Source organism: Cydia pomonella, chromosome 20 (assembly GCF_033807575.1).
Source record: "Cydia pomonella isolate Wapato2018A chromosome 20, ilCydPomo1, whole genome shotgun sequence".
NCBI lineage: Eukaryota > Metazoa > Arthropoda > Insecta > Lepidoptera > Tortricidae > Cydia > Cydia pomonella.
In genome coordinates this window covers 10,082,580-10,105,782 of record NC_084722.1, presented here as the reverse complement: position 1 = coordinate 10,105,782, position 23,203 = coordinate 10,082,580, and the positions used below count along the sequence as shown (strand labels likewise).

The window sequence follows — 23,203 nt, the reverse complement described above, 5'->3', positions numbered from 1 at the left end:
TACATTGTCATGCAAACTTCCACCGAAAATTGGTTTGATCGAGATCTAGTAAGTAGTTTTTTTTTTAATATGTCATAAAATTAAAAAAAAAAAAATTCATCAGACCCATACGTGTGGAGTATCTATGGATAGGTCTTCAAAAATGATATTTAGGTTTCTAATATCATTTTTTTCTAAACTGAATGGTAAAATGTGTGTCCAAAGTGGTAAAATGTTGAACAAGATCTAGTAAGTAGATTTTTTTTAATACGTCTTAAATCTACTCGCACTTGGCCGCTTCTTATTATAAAATTGGATGATGTTCATGCTGTACCTGTAGGTAAATAGGTAAATATTATTTCAAGAAACTATATTAAACAAAACTTAAAAATATTCGTAATTGTAGCCAAAAGCAAGTAGAGCTATGAAACCTAACTATGAGGCCTTAAAAGGTTAATAACCTTATTCGAATCTCCGACTAGGAAAATATTAAAGATAAAGTGGAACTCACCAGCTCGTCTGCCGGCGGGTCTGTCCAGAAGCAAGCCGGGGCCTTCGCTTTAGAGTACTCCAAGGCACAGGGCCCCACGAGCAGCGAGCTGAGAATACTCCCGAAGTCTGGATCGGCAACCAGCGCGTCTCGTTCGTAGTATCGATTTGCGTTGCTAACGAGATGCTCGATTATTTTGGCGAGTTGACGCTCGAACAACGCTATTCGGATCCAGAGGTATCTGAAACAAAGAGCTTATTGTAAAGATGCGGTCTATAGACATGTGTAACGCTATTTTGTGAGGTTGGAGTTGTTGAATGTGTTGACAGGTAGGTACCTATAGGTACAGATAGGTAGTAGATAGTGAAACATCTATAAAATCGTTAAGTAAAGGTTCACTTTCATAAACCAAATGTAACGAAAGCTGTTTTGGCCGTTTCGTCGTATACATACTGGAAAACCAGTTACTTTAGGTACTTACTACGAGTATAATAGTCATGTGAGTCATGTCACTAAAATGAAATCATCTAAGTTGGGTGATAAGTAAATTTTTTATGGAGGTTTTGTCTCTTACGTATTAATTAGGTACATGTTCATTTACTTAAGTAAGTAGTTCATTAGTTTGGAATTTAAAACGGAAAGAAAAAAACTTATATATGTACGTACATAAAAGCTCATACAACAAAGAATCGAATCTTAAGAGTAACAAATTATTTTCACTAACAATAGACATTTGTTATATTAGATAACGTTGATATGCTTACACAAATTCATTCGAGAACCTGATAAGTTACATTAGAGATTAGACCGTAATTAACCATTTTAACTCCAACTCATTTCAGTTACAGATTATGTTGTAAGATAAAGTTTGCTTTATCTGTCTGATTTCACCACAATTCAGCTTCAGAGCGTAGATTTAATTTAAATATTAGCAGACGTGAGTTTTTAAGTTTTTAAATACGAGTACTTAGGTCCATAAACTTTACAATATTTTATAAAGGGGATTAAAACCTTATTACATCATTACTTACAGTCAACTTACATCATTATTATAGTTAGGTAGCTTTGAATATTGTGTTAGACGGGTGAATAGCAAAAAAATACATATTTAGTTAAGGAGCTCTAATTAATCTTAAGTTAATTGCCTCCATTGTGTTACGACAGTTTCTATTAAGTTATATGCATGAAAGTGTGTTGGCGTATGCTTTAAACTCATGCGTGTATGAATTAAGTATTAGAATACGATATAAAATTTACATGGTTAAATTTCCTAACACAATGGAATCAATTAACGTAAGACTAATTATAGCTCTTTAACTATGCTTGACTACGTACATTTTTTTGCAATTCACCCAGATACCTACTTACTTACGTATTTTTTTCAATAGATCTTTGGGAGGAACCTAGTACCAATGAACAACGTTATTATATGACTATGAATCTTCCTGAACCCTTTTAAGGCAATCAAATCAACCAATTTTCCTTTTCACTTCACCTGTTTTACGGTTACCTACTGACCCTAAAACTATTGACCTAAAATGGAATTATCCAATGCAAAGTTGTGATTATTTCATTTGCATATTGTAAATCGATTTCACTTTCGCTTTGAGCTTGAACAATTAAGCTATTATTAAAAGCTACTTTATTCAAAATGATATTGAAATAAGTACACTTCATTAATCAAGTAAGTAAGTAAACACTTTATTGTACGAGAAAAAATAAATATTGATGACATCAGATAGAACATAATTGTGTAGTACAAAGGCGAAATTATCCTTAAGAGGGATTTCTTCCAGTTAACCTATACCTAAAAGAGTAATTAAAAGCTATACCTAAAACAATTACATATTATTAGTAATATTACATACCTATATATCTTTATGTTCTATATGAATAAATAGAAATATATATTAAATACGAAACTAAATGAATAAAATCATGATCAAACAAGTTCATGAGAAATTACATTCGTGTAAACTTTTGTAAATTAAGCTACACAATTGAATAACTAACCGACTGACGTAGCGAAAGATGTGGTTTTCGAATGGATATAAGTATAAGTAAGTACCCAACATTATGTAGATTTGTATCAAATATGTATTTATGTAATAGAAGGATGATATGCGTGCTAATGGATTTGCTGAAGTGGATTGGATACCGATGACCGTGCAAAGGGGTGGTGGAAAAGGCGGAAAGTAGATCCTGGCGGACGATGCAACTGATGCGATGCGATGTAGGTTAAATAAATTGTTATAAATGCAAGAATACACCACTTCGAAAATAAAAATAACAATAAGTAAGATAAGTGTTATCTATTGTAGCCTCTAGTGTAGATCAATTTCTTTGAATTAAATGTCAAGGCTATTTTACCGGTTAAATTTCCAAACCGTTAACATGTACTTGGCGCATATATAACCTTTTAATTTCGATTTCGTTCGTAAAACTGTTATTTTGAAACCTGTTTTTAGAACAGAATTTCCATAAAGTTCTTGTCAGATTAACCGGTTTAGATCAAGAAAACTGGTTTCTTCCTATGTCGGTGTCTCCTTGGTAAAAATACAGTTATGCTGACTGTGTACACTATCCATCTAAGTAAATTTCTTCTCGATATCATAAGTTTTATGTAGATTGTTAGCAAGTATCGAAAATACCGCATTTTTTTATATTGCCGTAATAAGATACCAATTTCTCCAAGTCAATGTCGTCGTTACAAGTGCTCAGAATTGCAGATGCTCACGAGCGGTCGCAAAACGGCAATAAACCGAATACTAAGCAGACTGTGAAATTCAAAAGCGAATTTCCTTCCTACATTATAGCAGCAACCGCTTTCACATAAAATTGGGGTATAAAACAACAAAAACAATCACAGGATACCGCTACAAAACAAAGGACGCTTTTATTGACACTTCAATTCCGGTCTTTTATTTACTCCGTCAATTTTTTCTGGTTCGGAAAGCTCAAAGTATAAAATGAGAGCTATTTTATTTCCAGCCTGAAATATTTGCTCGAATTGTTAAAGATCCTGTTCTCTTGAATAATTTAATTAGATTAACGCCCGTTTTCAAAATATTTCATCTTTTGATTTGAAACTGCTGTAATTATTTTCCTTAGACACATAATAATACTTGAGTGCTGGATGTCATTACAACCGCTTACCCGGGCCAAACAACGGATCAGGGTGCGTAGCCAACATGCCAATCGCTTACGCTTCGTAGCGAACGAAACGCAACTGTTACTGTCGCACTAGTATGGAAGAGTGACAGAGAGATGGCTACGCTACACTACAAAGCATCAGCGATGGGCAACTTGTCTATGCACTCAGGCAAGCAAGAATTAGTTCGCTCTCCAAGCAGGCATATTCACAGATTTCGATGTCACGTTACGTTGGTTCACCCAGCAACCCCCATATTCGCAAAAGCTTTTGAAATACATGGTCTTGTCGGTTGTCATATTTTGATGTCAGTTTATGCGTCGTCTTCGTTCCAATTTCATTTTTCCTGTACACGTGTCAGATTTTCCGACAGAGAAAATAATTATTTGTATATTTTTGGTAAAGATTTTCGTCAAATTTTGTAACATATCCTTGCATTCAATTTAGCGTTAAGACATGAAGCAGAGGAACAAACATTTTTATAGTTATACAAAAAGTAAGTTATTTGAACCTAGAAAATTAATTATGCCCTTAATTTATTTAATTCAAATTATAAATTTAGTTAAGATAACATAAGTCGTACTCTACTCTAGAAAGATAAAAATACCCAAAAAATACTTACTCATTTAATTATTTCGTTTACACGCTCATCCAAAGTACAGACTATACACATTATGTTGTAAGTAGGTTTGCTAGATTAGTTTAGTATATAATATATGCAGATATTTAATTTATATACATTAAGCAGCTTAAACAATTTACTGGATTCTATCGAATCAAAACAACGGAATACATTTATCTCTTTAGATACAAATCTAGTGTTAGCAAATATGTAGATTAAAGTGGTGACGCCACTGTACAACTATTTTTGAAATAAATAAATAATCAAGTTCCGAATAATACGCCAGAAAATGAGCCAATACCTTTAATTATACTAAGTAGAAAAGGTTAAAGAAAAACCACCTTACCCGGTGTTTATCTTCATCGTTCGATCTTCAAACCTCAAGGGGGATCATTACACGAAAACAGTGAAAGAATTCGTATTCCAACTGAGGGTGAATTTATTCAGAGCCAATTTTGGTAGGACTCACCCGATTCATTGTGGCTGTAGGAGCTCGATTTAGATTTAAAAACTTGTTCCGATTTTGATCTTATTTTAATAGAAAATTTAATGGTGCATATGAAATTAAGCGAAAGTCACGTATGAGACACACGCCAAGTCAATATTTAGTGAGCAAAAACAACGAGGTGCATTATTTTTTAACGTTACCAAAACCTGAGAATAGCGGTCGGTATTTTTACTCTGTGTCGGAATATACAGTTCATGCTGAATTTGCAAGCCGCAAATATATTCAAGGCACGTAACCAGAGATTCGCAAGGAAAATGCCGGCGCGTTCGGAAATTCAGAGTTATCCCGTTTGAGAGTGGAACAAAATTACTATTGATTGTGTTTGTGTAAGCTAAACGATTGTGTCGCGTTATCTCTCGTGTAATGAGTCGTTACAAGCGTGGGTTTAAGAGAATACATCTTAAGTAAGCTTTTAACGGAAGCAAAAATATGGTATTATAAGAAAGAAAAGCAAAAATATGGCATTATAAGATTTAGAGTCCGTCATTAGAGCAGTTTTAGAACCCTACCAAGATTGCGCCGCTCAAGACAACGCAAGTGATTTAAAACAAATGAAATTGCATTACCGTTTAATGCTTTAAAGAGTTTTTTTTCAATATAACGCTCAAAGTTTAAAGCATTACATCACAAAGTAATTTTGCTGCCGACAGGTGTCACAAATAGAACTATAAAGCAGTCTGAAGTAGAACTTGTAATATGTTATCTTATTTACTTAAACCTAACTTACACCTCTTATAAGGAGCCTTGCCTTGCGAATGGAACTGTTAGTCAAGCGTATGAATGAGCGTTTCTGTACTTATTTACCGTCTGAATTCCCTCGTCCTCAATACCCACGGATTGTGACATACACAATTATATTCAGAATCGTCTCAGGGATTTTGCCATTGTTGTCGATTGTCAATAGAGCGCTATTTACACAAAGATAGTATTAAATCCCTTCATATTGGCAACCCACGTAGTACCATTTGTTAAAGAAAGTCATATGTATTACAAAAATAAATTAAAGCGTCATTTTTCACTCTTTTTCCTCACTGCATCAACCGGCGGACAAACTTCCTTAATAGTCTAGCCAACTTTGAGATCGTGAGACGCCATAACTCCGAATACCCTTGAGAACAATTTAAATTGAAAAATATTCATAAATTTCATAATTGATTTGGTTCTGATTGAGTTCTGCCCAGTTTTCAACTCATTAGTTCCAGCTGCCTCTGCTTCATTAAATCGACATTGTTACTTAACTTAGTTGAAGCTAGTACGTTTTGTAAACACAATTTACAATATTTTGCTGAATCCTCCTTATATTTGAGCTGCAACCTTAAATTAAATTATGGGGTTGAAAAGGAATTTTAAATCAGGTACTTACATAAAATTTTATGAAATTTGCATAACGAGAATCACCTTAATAGAAGCGGTATATTTTAAAAGCATTTTCGGTTATTTGTGTCTATATGATATATTTAAGAATACTTCCATTACTTTTACTTACAAAATTTATCCGAAAATGCCATCAAAATGTTCACCTTACTCTTAAATCATGTGTGTAATTTGTAACACTTAACATTTGAGCGTTTCAATATTTCACAATGATCCAAAACGTCTGTGTCATCCTCCTCAAGTATTCATTGCGTCCGAGAGAAGAGTCTCTTTTCCACGCGAGAAAGGCTCGCTTCCATGCTAGTACTCAACGACAGAACAATGGTACAAGTGACCAAATGATAAAGGCCGAAGACCAAGCCTCCGCGTAGGGTAGTGTTGGTTAAGACTTTGAGTCCTCTGCTTTAAGACTCGATTCAGTTTTTCAGACTCTTATAATTAAAACGAAACTCGAGTTCTTTTCAACTTATTAGAGACCCGAGTCTTTTATAGAAATTTGAGTCCTTTTCGGAGAACTTGTAATCATTTTACAAATAACTTCGAAATGCGTACATAACATAAATCATACAATAACGACTATTTCCTTTACTGTTATTTAGGTAAAACCTCTCGAGTCCTTTTGAGTTGAGCTTAAAAAAGATTCAATAAGGGACTCGATTCGGGATTTAAAAGACTCAGAAGCTTTTTAAGCTTTGAGTCTCATAAAATCAAGTCGAGTTCTTCAATTTAGACTCAATAGACTTAAGTTCCTACCAATACTAGCGTAGGGCCGAACAAGCTTTCAGAGATCTCACATACTGTATGTTTGTATTATTTTACTAAATCGCAGTAATATCTGTCAAATGACTCCACTTTCACTCAAATCCGTTCATTGACTGATGAGTAATAACTATGTAAACAAACAAGCTTGATGTTAGAACCGTGATTAAATTTAACATGTAGGTTCTACTATTAAATATGTAGGGGAGAAGTGTTTTGACACTATATCGGTAGTTCCAGAGCGAATTTGCATTAATGTTTAAAAACCTGTGTTGTCATAGAAAAGTTAGAACAAAATTCGTTCCGAAACTACCAAAATCATGCAAGTAGCTCTTTCAAAACCTGGCTTCTACGTATTATTTCTCCCCTACGTTTTAATTTAAACCCGTTAGGTACTTGTACAGGACGTAATAACACCCTGTCCTTAAACGAAGCTTTAAAGGTAATAATTTGAAGCGCGAATGAGATACTTAACGCATCCTTTTGATCCTTTTCCAAGGATATACCTAATATTATTTTAATAACAGCTTCAAGGAAATACATTAGACAAAACATTGTTCCGGTAATGTTAGGTAGGTACGGTCAAGGTATTAAATTTCGTCGCAGACAAAGTGCCAAAAATAAGAATACGCGACCTTAGTATAACCATACCCATTACACCCATATACACCGTGTTTTTTTATTTCCGTTAATTTCAAAGGTGCATTCCTGAGCATAAATTAAGTAACTTTCTCAGAGACACCGCGGTATTCTAATTAACTTAATTTCGGAGATAATCAATAATTTATTTTTATCTTAGAAGGCCCTTACGAGCGTGTACACTTGCCTCAGGGCCTGTTTACATATTGCATAGTGTTTAGTACGAGTTTATACATTTGCTACTAATACTATCTCGGATGATCGAGATTCCAAATGACATTGATATGTCACGGTTTTCAATTGTTTGGTTGGGTTAAATGTAATGCCCATGTTACAACAACGCTATATGCAACATTAAAATACTTTTTACAATAATAATAAAAATATATTTTTTTTAATTAACTATCCCATTTAGTTTCCTTAAACGTACTTACCAATACCACAGCCCTGAAGTTAACGGAATGAAAAACAAACATGGTGTATTAAAGTAGTGTGTACATATTTATAGTTCGTGTCATCCACGACGACGTGCAGATTTGTGAAATCTAACCTTTAATAACATGACAATACGAGTCAAGGCGCGCGTCCTCGTGAATGACACGATCTATTATATATGTGTGTTGTGTGCATCAACGAGGTAAGGAACGTAACACACTTATTCTTAAGCAGAAGGAGCTAAGCAGGCGAGGTGTTCAAACTCATTACCAGATACTTTTTTATGATATGGTAGAGAATGCCTTTTGGCATTAAGTCCGCCTTTTGTACGATAAGTTTTCTTTTGTGCAATCAGCAACGAAAAAACGAGCAGACGAATCGCCTGATGGTAAGCAAATACCGTCGCCCATGGGCACCTGCAATCGGATCCCTTTGTTTGCTATAATTATTGAAAGTCATAATGTAATGATAGTCATATCATTAATCATAACTCTGAAACCGTTAACTTTTCAGGAATTTCCTTAGGTTATACTATAGATAGGTTAGGTTAGGTTTGTTTTATGGCAATCCTGAAAAGTTACGCGTTTCTGAGACAACCCAAATTTTGGCTAACGAAAATGCGGACAAACAATACATTGTGACTTAAAGCTTTATGGGAAACAATAGAGAGCGACCTGCAATACTAGAGGGGTTGGTTTTTAAGGTGTACGCTCTTTTATTGAAGGTTTGAAGGTCGTGTTGATCCGGAAATACGGCGGGCGACAGTTTATACATGCTTTGGCTCTTTTAACTCTTTTACGTGAGGTATTGTGAGAAAAAACAGAGTGAATTTGTATGTGCTAGGGATTTCAGTGTACGCCCAACAAGGTATCCAGACAATCTAAGGCCAATAAAATGTAGATTGAACATTGCCAAAAATCCCCAAGATTTCAAAAAAAATAAAAATAATAAAAAAAAAAATAAAAAATCAGAAATTTTTCAAAAGAAATTAAAGCCGAAATTAATAACATAACACCTTCAGTTTCCAAGTAAATAAATTGTTACTCGGTAAAACAGTGTACAGTGTAAAAGAATACCTAAATAATAAATATAAAGCCACCTCAAACATGTAACTTAAACTAAAATACTTAAAGTTTATAATAGAAATCGTACATACGAACAATATCCTGTATCCTTTAAACGATTACGGCACGTATTATTATTAGATTAATCCGTATATTTTTGACATTCTTAATATGTATTCATCTTTATATTCGATTGTTATAAAAACATTAAGAAGAATAAGCCAAGTAGTCTCAATTGATGCGGCTCTTACCTCCTACTACGGTTATATCCACTCAATCCTTCAATATGGAATAATAATGTGGGGTAGATCTACGGACATTGATGATGCATTTCTCATGCAAAAAAAATGTATAAGAGCTGTTTTTGGACTGAATACCTTAGATTCATGTAGACCTTATTTTAAAAATCAGCATATTTTATCTCTCCCGTCTATTTATATTTTTAACGCTTGCATATTTGTGTATCAACATGGCCACCTTTTCCAGCAAGTCAAAGAAGTGTATCGTAATCCTGTGCGGCCACAATATCGGAACAAACTATATATACCTCCAACAAAGCTGTCGCTGGTAGCAAAGAATGCATTTGTTATGTGCATAAAGATTTATAATAAAGCGCCAGATGAGATTAAAGACTTACCATTCATCAAATTCAAAAAGGCTTTAAAAAAATGGCTTGTAGATAAATGTTTTTATAGCATAAATGAATTTCTAGACTATAAGTAGCTCAATAAGTATATGTCAATTGTACATTATGCATGCCTGTAAGGTAGTTTTAGTGATACCATCAATGTACATACTTTGTATATATATATATTCATAAAAACTGTACCTAAAACTATGCATAATAAATATTTCATTTCATTTCATTTCATTTCATTTCATTTCATTTCATTTCATTTCATTTCATTTATAATACTTATTAATCAATAAATCATTCTTAATCTATTTTAGTTAAATAAAGACGCTATCCGCAGTGAGTTCTAATATTTACCACCTTATGCGCTGGGACCGCTTAACTTACCCCAACCATGCACTTCGCACGTAGCCAATAATCTATCATTTATTTTATTTCTTATCACAAATAAATAACATGTAGGTATATATTTCTTATATTAACGTATCTCCTACTATCAATATCCATTAACGGAGCAAAGTAGAATTCAAAGAAAAAACCGAAACTACATTACATAACCAACATTAAATAAATCTGGTCCCTATCTCACGGCCGATCTTGATGGACCCTTCAGAGATTTATAGAGGGTTGCCTTGACCTTGGTTTACAAGAGATCTTTAAGATTTTTCCTTTCAATCCTGAATTAATATTAGAAAGTTATTGCGGTACAATATTATTTTGTAGGAATATGTGGTAGAAAAGATTTGACGTAAGTATAGTTTGACTTACTTAATGTACTTACTACTATTTTTACGCATCAAGTACAGCCAAAAGAAACAGGAACGAAACACCTTGATTGAATTCACTTTTTAACAAAAAAAAATGCGTGTATTGTGGAACACTCGGTTGGAACGAAGTATATTATTATTGATACACGTATTATATTATTGATTAATAAATACAAAATATAAACTGAAATAAATGTCATATACTCAGAAAAAGCCCCCGCCTGTCGTGACCCCGGTGCCCGAGTGGCTCAGGCACCTGCCGCGATAGCAGAGGACGCTGGATCGATTCCAGCCTGGGCCACTGGAGGCCTTGGTCACTTTTTCTTAGTATATGACATTTATTTCAGTTTATAATTTATATAGTAGTGTTTCTACTTGAAATAAAAACAAATTAAAATATTTTCTGAAATAAATTTGATTTGTTCTAATACTTCTAATAGTATAAATAGAAAATAATACAAAAACTTAATCGACAAAATAATAATTATGGAATCGGCTTACAAAGTTTCACGGATCAGATCAGAAATGCGACTAACAGACAGGGAGAACAACCAAACAATAAAAAAATATTTCTGTACAATCTTTTTTAGCTCGGGCTTTACACTAGCTTAGTCAATAAAAAATATGAAATTCACGTGCAAAAAAAGCACACAAAGTAATATCTACATACACGTCCGGGGATCATACCCGGATCGTCGCTGTTACGACCTATTTCTAACTTTCTAAGCGGCCGTTTGGCAACTGCGCCACTATAAGATATGCGATACATAAGGGCTGTGACGGAAAATCTTACATATTTTTTCGTCTAGCCATCCATCGCCAACCATCCGATAAGAAGCTTCGTTTCAAAAACATGTACTCTTAGATTTCCAATATCATCAGTCTGGGTATACTCTTGGCTCGTCTCAGTCGTTTTTTGTCACGTTCTTAAATTCGTCCGTTTCTGCTTTCGTAACCCATTCTTCATTCGTCACTGTCGATATTTGGCTATTTCTTATTCTGGCTTAGTTCGGTATTCGTCAACATCATCTTTCGGCTTGTTCAATGTTAGTCTATGTTGTTTTTAGACTCACTCTTTATTTGTCTTGTCGTTTTTGGGACTATTCTAAGTTCGTGTTTTTCTTATTTCGCCTCTTTAGTAATTTATATATTTCTTTGTTGAACACATTCTCTGTTTATCTCTTTCGATATTCGCCCCACTCACTATTTGACTATATAGTTTATTGGTTTGTTTTAGGCGGCATGAATGAAAAATTACAAAGCATAATAATAACGAAGCTAACGCCTTCCAAAGGTCCGGACACTACTGTCCCGTGACTGGTAGGTCTCCTTTACACATAATGTGCTATTTACAATGATTAAGGCAGTTGCCATTTATGTGGCATTCGATCTTTCCATCCTGTATATTGTTTCAAATCAGTTCCGAAATGTAGGCGATAACATCAGGAAATGAAAACATAAAGTTTCTTGTTTATGGCTTCCTTCATTACTAATACCCAACGCTACGCTAGGAAAAGACAAACAGCAAACATGACCAAAGATGACAAAGACTTCCAGCGTAAGTGACGAATGCAGAATAAGATGAATTAAAAACTTGCCAAAAATCGAATAGGACCAACAACGAACGTGCCGTGAAAAAAAATACGAATAACGAGTGAGTCTAAAAACAACATAGACTAACATTGAACATGCCTAAAGATGATGTTGACGAATACCGAACTAAGCCGGAATAAGAAATAGCCAAATATCGACAGTGACGAATGAAGAATGGGTGACGAAAGCAGAAAGGGACGAATTTAAGAACGTGACAAAAAACGACTGAGACGAGCCAAGAGTATACCTCAGTCTGGTAGTTCCTAAAAAGCTCCTGATATATATCCTATAATTTATATTTTCCCTCACTGCCTCATTCAGATATGACACCTCGTATAGTTGCAATCAAAGCCCTATCCAAGCCACCTGAGCCATATATTACGCTCATAACTACCATTGCTAAATAGACATGCTGCGAGCATACCTGATAGATACACATGTGAATTGAGAATGTAAGTAGTTAGGGCTTCTCCCTATTGCATAGAATGAATCGTCAGAATTTTTGAATGCAAAGTATTGAAAAAATGATCGGTAGGGATGGTCGGCTCCTTATCATTTGTTACCATGCCTGTCACGTTCTAACAAGTATGTAAGCGCAAAAATGACGGGCATAGTGACAAGTGATAAAATGGAACCATGCTGCCATTGCTGAATCGGTAATGTTTTAGACTAAACACGGAGACAACCGCGAAATTAAAAGTAACATGTCTAAAAGTAAAAATACCTACTCAATTAAAAGTATAAGTGACTAAGAGTTTGTTTGGGAAAAAATATACCTTTATCATTTTCAAAATGCACATCGATAGCCACATTGAGTATTTTATCTTTCGTAACAAAAGACAAGCCCGGAGGCTAAAAAGGAAAGGGCAAATTCTTTACAAAGTTCCGCAAAGCAAGAAAGAATTCGTTGAAATTATGTAGACAATTGAAAAAGTTTTATAGGCCTATCAACAACATAAATATATGTAGAGAAAATAGAACCTATATTATGTTTAATTGTGACGTACTACATATACATACCATGCGTAAAATATACTCATTTTCCAACAGGATGCGTAGATTAAAATTGTTGTCTATCATGAAAAAAGCCTACTGCTGTAAACGGAAGCATTTTTTCCCCATTTTAGTAAAATTATCGTGAGATAGCAAATGTAATCAGTTTGCAGAGATATCACGAAATTACCTTAAGAAGTAAATCCTTAAAAAATATAGCTTGACTGACATGAGATAGGTAGGTAATTTTAATAAATGTTCCAGGTTTTTAAATATTGCCAAAAATATCTCCTGCGAACAACTGGGACAGGCGTACCATACTTTTCTCGAAGCAACCCATTTTCGCACCCCTTCAAATTTTGTTGTAGATAGTGATAAAACCTAAAACTTTGTTACTCGTACAGTCAGCGTCAAATACTTTGTAGCAATCAAAGTAGTCAAATAGTTCGGTACACCATATATTTAGTTTGGTGTACCGAACTATTTGGCCACTTTGACTGCTAAAAATTATTTGACGCTGACTGTACCTCGACTACTATAGGTACTAGGTTTTCAGAACTGGCTAACCGCAATGACCGATCCCTTTTTAATTAGCAGTTATCAAATCAATATAATTCCTCTCTAGGCTTTGATCCTTACATTCATTACAACAATATTCCCCCATTTACGTCACTCAAATATCGCAGAATATTCAAACAATTCGTAATAAATCTCGTTAATAAGAAGCGACCTTGAAGCAAGGCGTTTAAATTAATCGTGGCTAAATTGAATTTCCCCTGTAACTGCCGGAGGGAAATTCAAGCGGATAAATGCCAGGGCAACGTATATTGCAAGATGTCGTAGCAATAAGCGATGATATTTAATTATTTACGACCAAGTAAAGTTGTGCCCGTTTGCGATACCACGCGATACCTAGCTTGAGTTGAGTAATAGCCAGTAATAGGTACTTCGCTTTTATTTGACCTTAAAAATTTATATCATTTATTTAATGTATTGGCACACGTTTTTAAAATATCCAAAAACTTACAGTACGAGCTTACATTTTACAATCGATTACTAGTTATGTTTGTGGCTTTTAACATGAAAATGTCATTTTAGATTTTTTTAGGTCGGCAGTAATTCTGATGGTTTCACCGGGAGAATAAACTGCTGTCTTTTACCAAATCCATACCTACAAAGAACCTGTGCTGCCATTGTTTGAAATGAATGTTTCATGCTGCCATTGTTTTTTTAACCCCCTACGCAAAAAGAGTGGTGTTAAATATGTTTAACGCCAATATCTGTCTGTCTGTGTCTCTGTCTGTCTGGCGTCGTAGCTCTCCAATGGATGAACCGAATTTGTTGCGTTTTTACACTTTTTACGTGAAAGCGAGTTTCCTTCGGTGGTTCTTAGCTATGTTTGGTAGAAATCGACCTAGTATTTGAAGACTATCAGCTCTTTTCCAAAAAGATGTAAGGCATTTTGGCATAAAATGAATATTTTTGGGATATTAACGTAGTGGGTTTTTTAATTTTTTTCATTAAATAGTTATTAGTTATTACAGGCATCAATCAAAGCATGTTGTCTTCTGAAGACAAGTTAGATTCAGTTTATCAATACCCACTCTGTGTGAAATAGTGGAAAGTCAGCATACAAAACGATCACGTTATTCAATCAAATATCTATTATATTATTGAAGGTCTAATGCGTTATATTTGGATCATACATTCATCATTTTGGGCTTATTGAATCAGGGACGATTCAGTAAACAGAAAACGTTTCAGGCTTGACGCGGGTTTGTCTGTTATATAAAACCTGAGCGATGTTTGGTGTGACAAGTAAATACCTATGTTCAAAGTGAGGGTTTCACTGAATCTGTTAATTTTGAAGCGGCTTGAGTAGGACAGAAAAAGCTTTATGTCTAGAAGGATAAAACATGATTCGTTTCTCATAGGCTTGGACGACGTGACCGGACCTCCTTGGTTTGAAAAGTTTCAAACGTTTTAGCATTTAAGCACTTCTTTTTATGACTGGTACCGACCTGGGTTGTAGTGGTGAAGATTACAGTAAGGGGTCGGAGCCTCGCTTGTTGAGAAGCGGTTGCAACCATCGCTCCACGCCCGAGCGGCGATGTGTTTGTATTACAGCTAAATACTTTTTTATGATTGGTACTGACCTGGGTTGTGGTGGTGAAGATGACAGTAAGGAGCCGGAGCCTCGCTTGTTCAGAGGCGGTCGCGGGGCCGAAGGCCGTCGCTCTACTCCCGAGGCCGACCGAACCGCCGGTGCGCCCTCGGCGGACAGTACTCGAGCGGATACTAGTGCTGCTTCTGGGCAATGCTGTGGACAAAGATAAATATTATAATTACATATATCACGGAAAGTGCGTTATTTTAAGATATATTAAACTTATTGGACTGAATAAGTGAAAGTTAGAAAACCAGGTTAAATTATGAACACAGAAAGTTTATCTTTCTAACTTTCTGTGTTGGCTGCGTCTTTCATACAATCTTGACAGCGTACCTATTCTAATCTAGGTAGATTGTATTTGATTTTCTGCGAGCTTAATGGCATCAACATCCGATTATGATAATATGTGATATAAGCTATAAATTTGTGATATAAGGCGAAGATGTTCATGCACTTTTGAACCCTACTGTACATTGACAAACGTCAAACGAAAATTAAAATGTATAGGGATGATAGATGCTACGAAAAGTCACGTGATTATATTCATAAAATTATTAATTCATGTTTCGGTCGGCGTTTAATTCGATTTTCAGTAGTATCACTTGGCTAGTACGGAAAGTAGGCTATTCGTATTACACAACGTTTTACTGTACATTATGCGAAGAAACGAGTAAATACGATATGCTATAAATTTGTGATATAAGGCGAAGATGTTCATGCACTTTTGAACCCTACTGTACATTGACAAACGTCAAACGAAAATTAAAATGTATAGGGATGATAGATGCTACGAAAAGTCACGTGATTATATTCATAAAATTATTAATTCATGTTTCGGTCGGCGTTTAATTCGATTTTCAGTAGTATCACTTGGCTAGTACGGAAAGTAGGCTATTCGTATTACACAACGTTTTACTGTACATTATGCGAAGAAACGAGTAAATACAATATGTGGGTATTCGATTTATTAAAAAATATTACTCGTACCTAAGTGTTGTTTTACATTCGTTGCCATTGCCAAGTCTCCTATTCTTAAAAATATGCTACCAAAACTATAATTAAATAAAAAATAACACTAATAGCCTTGTTCGTAACTATTCCAAATTTAATTCCTTAAGTATCCTTGAAATAATATACCTATTTAGCGACGTGACAGACGGACGGACAGAATCGCACCATAAGGGTTCCTTTTGCACCTTTTTGGTATGGAACCCTAAAAAGGAAGCCTCTAATCGTTTCTATGAGTACTTTGCTCTAGATAATATTAAACTTGAAGTGTCCCTCTCGTTAAAATATTTCGTGATAAATCAAATTAATTCATCGTTTCCCGATTATCGTAACATGCTAAACTATCTTAGAACTCCCAAAGACCCAAACAACAAATAACTAATAGTTGTAAAACTAGAGTCGGTTGAATATTAAACTAATTAGAAGTTATCGGGGCCGGCGACAGCCCGCGATTAGAAGCTTTTAAACATTGCAAGGATTGTCCAAACCTTTTCAATAAGGCGAGGTATAACAAGTCGACTTATGGTATTACCTTTGTGAAATTTAGTATTGTTACTCGTTGAAGTTCCAAACAAGCGAAAGTACTAGTTGAGTACATGATTACCTATTATCTAATATCAATACTACGTAATTAGGTTAAAATATCACAAATCGACTTAAATAAATAAATAAAAATAAAAATGCTATTTATTAAGGTATAAACCCATTACATACCAATTTAAAAATTATAGTTACAATTACAATTATTATTAATTAATATATACCTATTACACTACACTAAGCTAAGATTAAAAAGGCGTAAGTGAAACCTTACTCCTACAATAGCATGTTTCGTACACAGTCTTAACAATGCTGTTCGCCGATTCGCTCACTCTCCCGACCAACGACCAATGCCTTTTACGCAGTTTTACGCTTTTAAGCAGTCGCAACATTAGTTATACCAAATTAAAATTAAATTAAGGGAGATTTCTTACTCGTATCATCGCGGTACAATACTTATTTCTTTAATATTTCGCAATTTTTTCCGGTCGTTATATTATACCTAGCTTTAGCCCGCGGCTTCGCCCGCTTAAAGCAAAAAAAAGCGGCCAAGTGCGAGTCGGACTCGCCCATTAAGGGTTCCGTACCATTTATGACGTACTAAAAAAACTAGTTACTAGATCTGGTTCAAACCAATTTTCGGTGGAAGTTTGCATGGTAATGTATATCATATATTTTTTTTAGATTTTTCATTCTGTTATTTTAGAAGTTACAGGGGAGGGGGGACACACATTTTTAGGGTTCCGTAGCCAAATGGCAAAAAACGGAACCCTTATAGATTCGTCATGTCCGTCTGTCTGTCCGATTCTGTCACAGCCACTTTTTTCCGAAACTATAAGAGCTGTACTGTTCAAACTTAGTAAGTGGATGTATTCTACGAACCGCATTAAGATTTTCACACAAAAATAGAAAAAAAACAATAAATTTTGGGGGTTCCCCATACTTAGAACTGAAACTCAAAAAATCTTTTTTCATCAAACCCATACGTGTGGGGTATCTATGGATAGGTCTTCAAAAATGATATTGAGGTTTCTAATATCATTTTTTTCTAAAATGAATAGTTTGCGCGAGAGACACTTCCAAAGTGGTAAAATGTGTGTCCCCCCCCCCCCCGTAACTTCTAAAATAACAGAATGAAAAATCTAAAAAAAATATATGATATACATTGCCATGTAAACTTCCACCGAAAATTGGTTTGAACGAGATCTAGTAAGTAGTTTTTTTTAATACGTCATGAAATTAAAAAAAAAAAAAATTTTTCATCATACCCATACGTGTGGGGTATCTATGGATAGGTCTTCAAAAATGATATTAAGGTTTCTAATATAATTTTTTTCTAAACTAAATAGTTTGCGCGAGAGAACCTTCCAAAGTGAAAAAAAGTGTGTCCCCCCCCCTGTAACTTCTAAAATAACAGAATGAAAAATCTAAAAAAAATATATGATATACATTGCCATACAAACTTCCACCGAAAATTGGTTTGAACGAGATCTAGTAAGTAGTTTTTTTTTAATACGTCATGAAATTAAAAAAAAAAATTATTTCATCATACCCATACGTGTGGGGTATCTATGGATAGGTCTTCAAAAATGATATTAAGGTTTCTAATATAATTTTTTTCTAAACTGAATAGTTTGCGCGAGAGAACCTTCCAAAGTGAAAAAAAGTGTGTCCCCCCCCTGTAACTTCTAAAATAACAGAATGAAAAATCTAAAAAAAATATATAATATACATTACCATGCAAACTTCCACCGAAAATTGGTTTGAACGAGATCTAGTAAGTAGTTTTTTTTTTAATACGTCATAAAATTAAAAAAAAATATCAAATATCAAACATTTATTCAGCAAATAGGCCACAGGGGCACTTTTACATGTCCATTTTTACAAACAATAAATTAAAAAAAAAAAACAATTACAAATATCGAATCTATGAAATAATAAATACTTTATTAGAGATGTATACTGTCTCTAAATGTCAAATTACACAAAAAAAAACTATGATAAAAAAATAAAACCATAAAATACTAAAATTCTTTAGAGATGTATAAGTCTCTAAGTGTCAGAGATAAAATATAAAAATATATATTAAATTATCCTTAGAGATGTAGAGGGTCGCCAAGGCTTGAATTCTTATATAAATAATTAAAAGACAAATAAATTAAAACAGACAAGAACCGAATGAAGTGTCTCACGTTAATGTCACTCAAAAGTAAAGTTACATACTTTAACATAACCTGTACCCCGTGTAAGCTTAAACAGACCGGTCTCCACAAACAGCACCCGTTCACGAGTATGACGTGTATCTCAGCCATCGCCTCCCTCAACCTTCATTCGGGAAAGTGGCGACCCGATCAACGACGCCACCGTAAGTAAAGACTTTTAAGCGAGCATGACATGTTCAAGCTGCCGGGTTGTATTAATATAAATATAATAAAAAAAATTGTGAGATACAACATTTGTGCTTGTAAGTTGCATTAAAGACGGCATAGCGCCACATAAACGCGACTACATATTATTCATAAGGAGTGCCTACCTATAAAACTAAATTATAAATTTAAATTGACTCAGAGATGTACAGGTCTCTAAGTGTCCAAATCATTAAAATAGGTATTAAAATAAAATGAAATTTAAAATAAAATAAAATTTAAAATAAAATAAAATCTTAGAGGTGTATAAGGTCTCTAAGTGTCCAAAACTAAAATAATACAATCAAACGAGAACATGATGTTCTCTTGTGTCAGTTCTACTGGACGCTAGTATGGTTATTTCACAGGAAGAAAACGAAAACACTATTACTGACATTTTTATCATACTATCAAGATCAAGCTACTGGCTTAAAGGCATCCTTATCATCTATGAAATCATTCACAGCATAATACGCCTTACTTAACAAAGAGCTCTTAACGTGTGACTTAAATTTGTTAAGAGGCAAATTCACTATATCAGTGGGAACTTTGTTATAAAAACGTGTACAGTTCCCGACGAAAGACGTACTAACCTTACGGAGGCGGTGGGCGGGCACAGCAAGTTTATGCTTGTTTCTAGTGTTATAGTTATGGATATCACTGTTAAGCTTGAATTCGTTAATGTTTTTCCGAACATACATAATATTCTCAAGTATGTATTGAGATGCAACGGTAAGAATGCTTGCATCTTTAAATTTCTCTCTTAGGGATACTCGAGCGCCCAGTCCATAGATGGAACGTACAGCTCGCTTTTGCAGTACAAATATTGTCTGAATGTCTGCCGCTTTTCCCCACAACAGAATTCCATACGACATAACACTATGGAAGTAACTAAAGTAAACCAGCCTGGCCGTCTCTACGTTTGTTAGCTGTCTGATTCTCCTCACTGCATAGGCTGCTGAACTAAGTTTGCCGGCTAAAGTGGCTATATGTGCATGCCATTGTAGTTTTGAGTCTAAAGTGACTCCCAGGAAAACAGTTCGATCTTCAAATTCCAGCGTATCACCTTTTATTTTAATCTTGCTGTTATTTACCTGCTTGACGTTAGGTAGCGTAAATTTGATGCATTTGGTTTTCTTTGCGTTCAAAAGCAAATTGTTTGCCGTAAACCAGTTTAATACGGTAGATAGCGCGTCATTAATGCTCTCGAATCTATTTTCCTTTCTGTTCACTTTAAATATAAGGGAAGTGTCATCTGCAAACAACACTATATCATGTCTTTCTTGCACAACTTTTGGTAGGTCATTGATGTATACCAAAAACAGGAAGGGACCAAGAATTGAACCTTGCGGCACTCCGAGGGCTACCGGGGACCCAGCCGATTGAGTTCCATTAATAACTACTCGCTGAGTTCTATTCGAAAGGTACGATGAGACAAGGTCAAGGGCACTAGCTTTTATCCCATAGTGGCTTAATTTTCTCTTTAAATTTTCGTGATCAACGCAATCAAATGCCTTCGACAGATCACAGAAAATTCCAATAGCATCTTGAGCTTTTTCCCAAGCGTCAAAGATGTGTTTTAGAAGTACCACACCGGCGTCAGTAGTTGATCGACCTCTGGTAAAACCAAATTGATTGCTATCAAGCAGTTTATTTCTGTTGAAATGTGACGATAGTTGATTTAGAATAAGTTTCTCGAACACTTTGCTTAATGCCGGTAGTATTGAAATAGGTCTAAAGTTTGTGGAGTCGGTTCTTGTTCCTGATTTAAACAACGGGATAATTTTGCTATGTTTCATAATATCTGGAAAAATTCCAGCATCAATGCATCTGTTGAAAATCTCAGCTAAGTATGGTGCAATCGATTCAATAATGGAATGTAATACTTTGACTGACAGACCCCATAGGTCTTCTGTTTTCTTTATATTTAATGACCTAAAAGTCTTAAGAACTATGTTCGGAGTGACATACGAAAATTTGAAAATTTCTGTACATTCCGCCACATTTGTCTTCAAAATTTCTTCAGCGACGTCTGGCGATGAATTAAGAGACTTTGTTGTTTCTACCGGTATATTCGAGAAAAACCGCTCAAAATGATCTGCCACTTCACGGTCAGAACTTACTAAAGTGTCAGCAATTCGTACGGTGTAGTGCGGATCCTTCATCTTACGTTTTCCAGTTTCATTGCCGATTACTTGCCATACAGTTTTAACTTTATCACTAGAACTTAGGATCTTTTTGGACAAATAATCAGCTTTAGCGGCGACACACATCATCTTAAAAGATTTAGAAAAATTCTTAACGTACTCCAGAAATTCCGGCCTTTTATCAGTTGCTTTTAAATCATACAAGTCGTATAGTCGGCGTCTTTTCTCGTGAATATCCGGCGTAGCCCAGTCGCAAAATTTAGTCTTGGCCTTGCCTTGCACCTTCTTCTGAATGAAACAGGCATCAAATTCCGTTTTAATACAGTTAAACAACTCGGAACTCAAACAGTCAGGGTTATCCTGATTACATGAAAGACAACATAATTGTTTAGTGATTTTACGATTGAATAAATCTAGGCGCTTTTCGGAAATCGGCCTGCACATGGTATCTTGAGGAATTTGTTCAGTTTTCCCGCTGAAAGACGCTTTTAATCCACAGTGATCAGAACTTAGGTTGTTAATAACAGATTTACTAATCGCATCCTTGTTACTAAAGATGTTATCTATACATGTAGCACTGGTTGCTGTGATTCGAGTAGGCTCACAAAATACATTGACTAAATTGAAGGATTTAAAAGTATTTAATAACCTTCCACAAAATGGCGAATTTTCAAGTAAGTTAATATTAAAATCGCCACACACAATTATATTTTTCGGAGTTCTAAAAATACTACTAAGGACTTCATCTATGACCGATTCAAATAAGTTATAGTCCGCCGATGGGGGCCTGTACACGCATACAATTATAAATTGTTCCAACTCAACACAGGAAAGTTCTATATGCCGTTCCACAGACATGTCAACAATGTCTCTACGTTCCTTACTTTTTAAATTATGTTTCACCATTATCAATGACCCGCCGCGATTGCAGGATTTCCTAAAAAAAGAACTTACTATATTATTATTATTGAAATTAAACATAAACTCATGACCTTTAAGCCAGTGTTCAGTAATACAGAGAACGTCAATATTGTCGGACTGTAAAAACAAATCAATTTCAAGTTCCTTACAGGCAAATCCTTGGATATTTTGGTGAACTAAGTTCAATAAATCGGTTTTACTAAACATACTAGCATCGCAGTGATCAATAGGAACGGAGCCGGCTGGTGCACACGTTGTCGTAGCGGTTAGTTTAAATTCAAATCTCCAGACGGCTCCATCTCAAAACCTACGCTACCAAGGCGTAAAATACTACGTGACTTAAGGCTATTAGACGCCGCGCTAGCCACGACGGGGTCTTCAATATTATATGCTAACAGGTTAGCACACTCTACTAGACATCTTCTGGGTAGGTAGGTTCTTTTATGGGACATAACAAAATCTTGTATAAATTTATTCGTATCAAAATACGAAATCGTACTACTGTACAAGGAAAGGTTATACAATAAAGAATTGTAGTGAAATACCCTTTTATTGACCTTGCTCGACATTCTATATGGGAGCGCACAGATAATTATTTTTGCAACCTCTCTCTGGTCAATCGCCGACAGCGTAGCGGATAATTTTAAAATATCTCGCTTAGTACAGTCTATACTATTCCCTAAGAAAACGATAAGCGTGGAGGCGCGGTCAAACTCGCCTGTAGAAATACATTCTATCAGTCGATCGGCGGAGGTCCCCGGGTGACAGTTGTTGAGGACGCCCTGCGACAAGCGCTCCGCCAGCAGCGCGCCAAGGCCGGAGCCCACCTCGTCAGAGTATAGGATGGTGCGGCGGGGGCCGCCGCGCGGGCTCGGGGCGCGGCGCGAGGGCGGCGCCCGAGCCGGGGCGGGCGGCGCGGGCGCGCGGCCTGCCGGGGAGCACGGCTCCAAGAGGCTCGGCACCACGAGGCTCGGCAGCGAGGCCGCCGGCTCCACGAGGCTCGG

General features: G+C 35.4%; 1 protein-coding gene across 3 annotated transcripts in view; it reads right to left on the bottom strand.

Annotated features, from left to right (window-relative positions):
• LOC133528796 (small G protein signaling modulator 2-like) overlaps positions 1 to 23,203 on the bottom strand; it is a 172,187-nt gene that overhangs the window by 60,415 nt on the left and 88,569 nt on the right. For all 3 annotated transcript variants that reach the window (XM_061866263.1, XM_061866262.1, XM_061866264.1), the window contains 2 exons: positions 15,165 to 15,328; positions 491 to 710 (listed from right to left, as the gene is read on the bottom strand). In XM_061866263.1, coding sequence (XP_061722247.1) covers positions 491 to 710; positions 15,165 to 15,328 — 384 coding nt within the window. The remainder of the gene's footprint in view (positions 1 to 490; positions 711 to 15,164; positions 15,329 to 23,203) is intronic.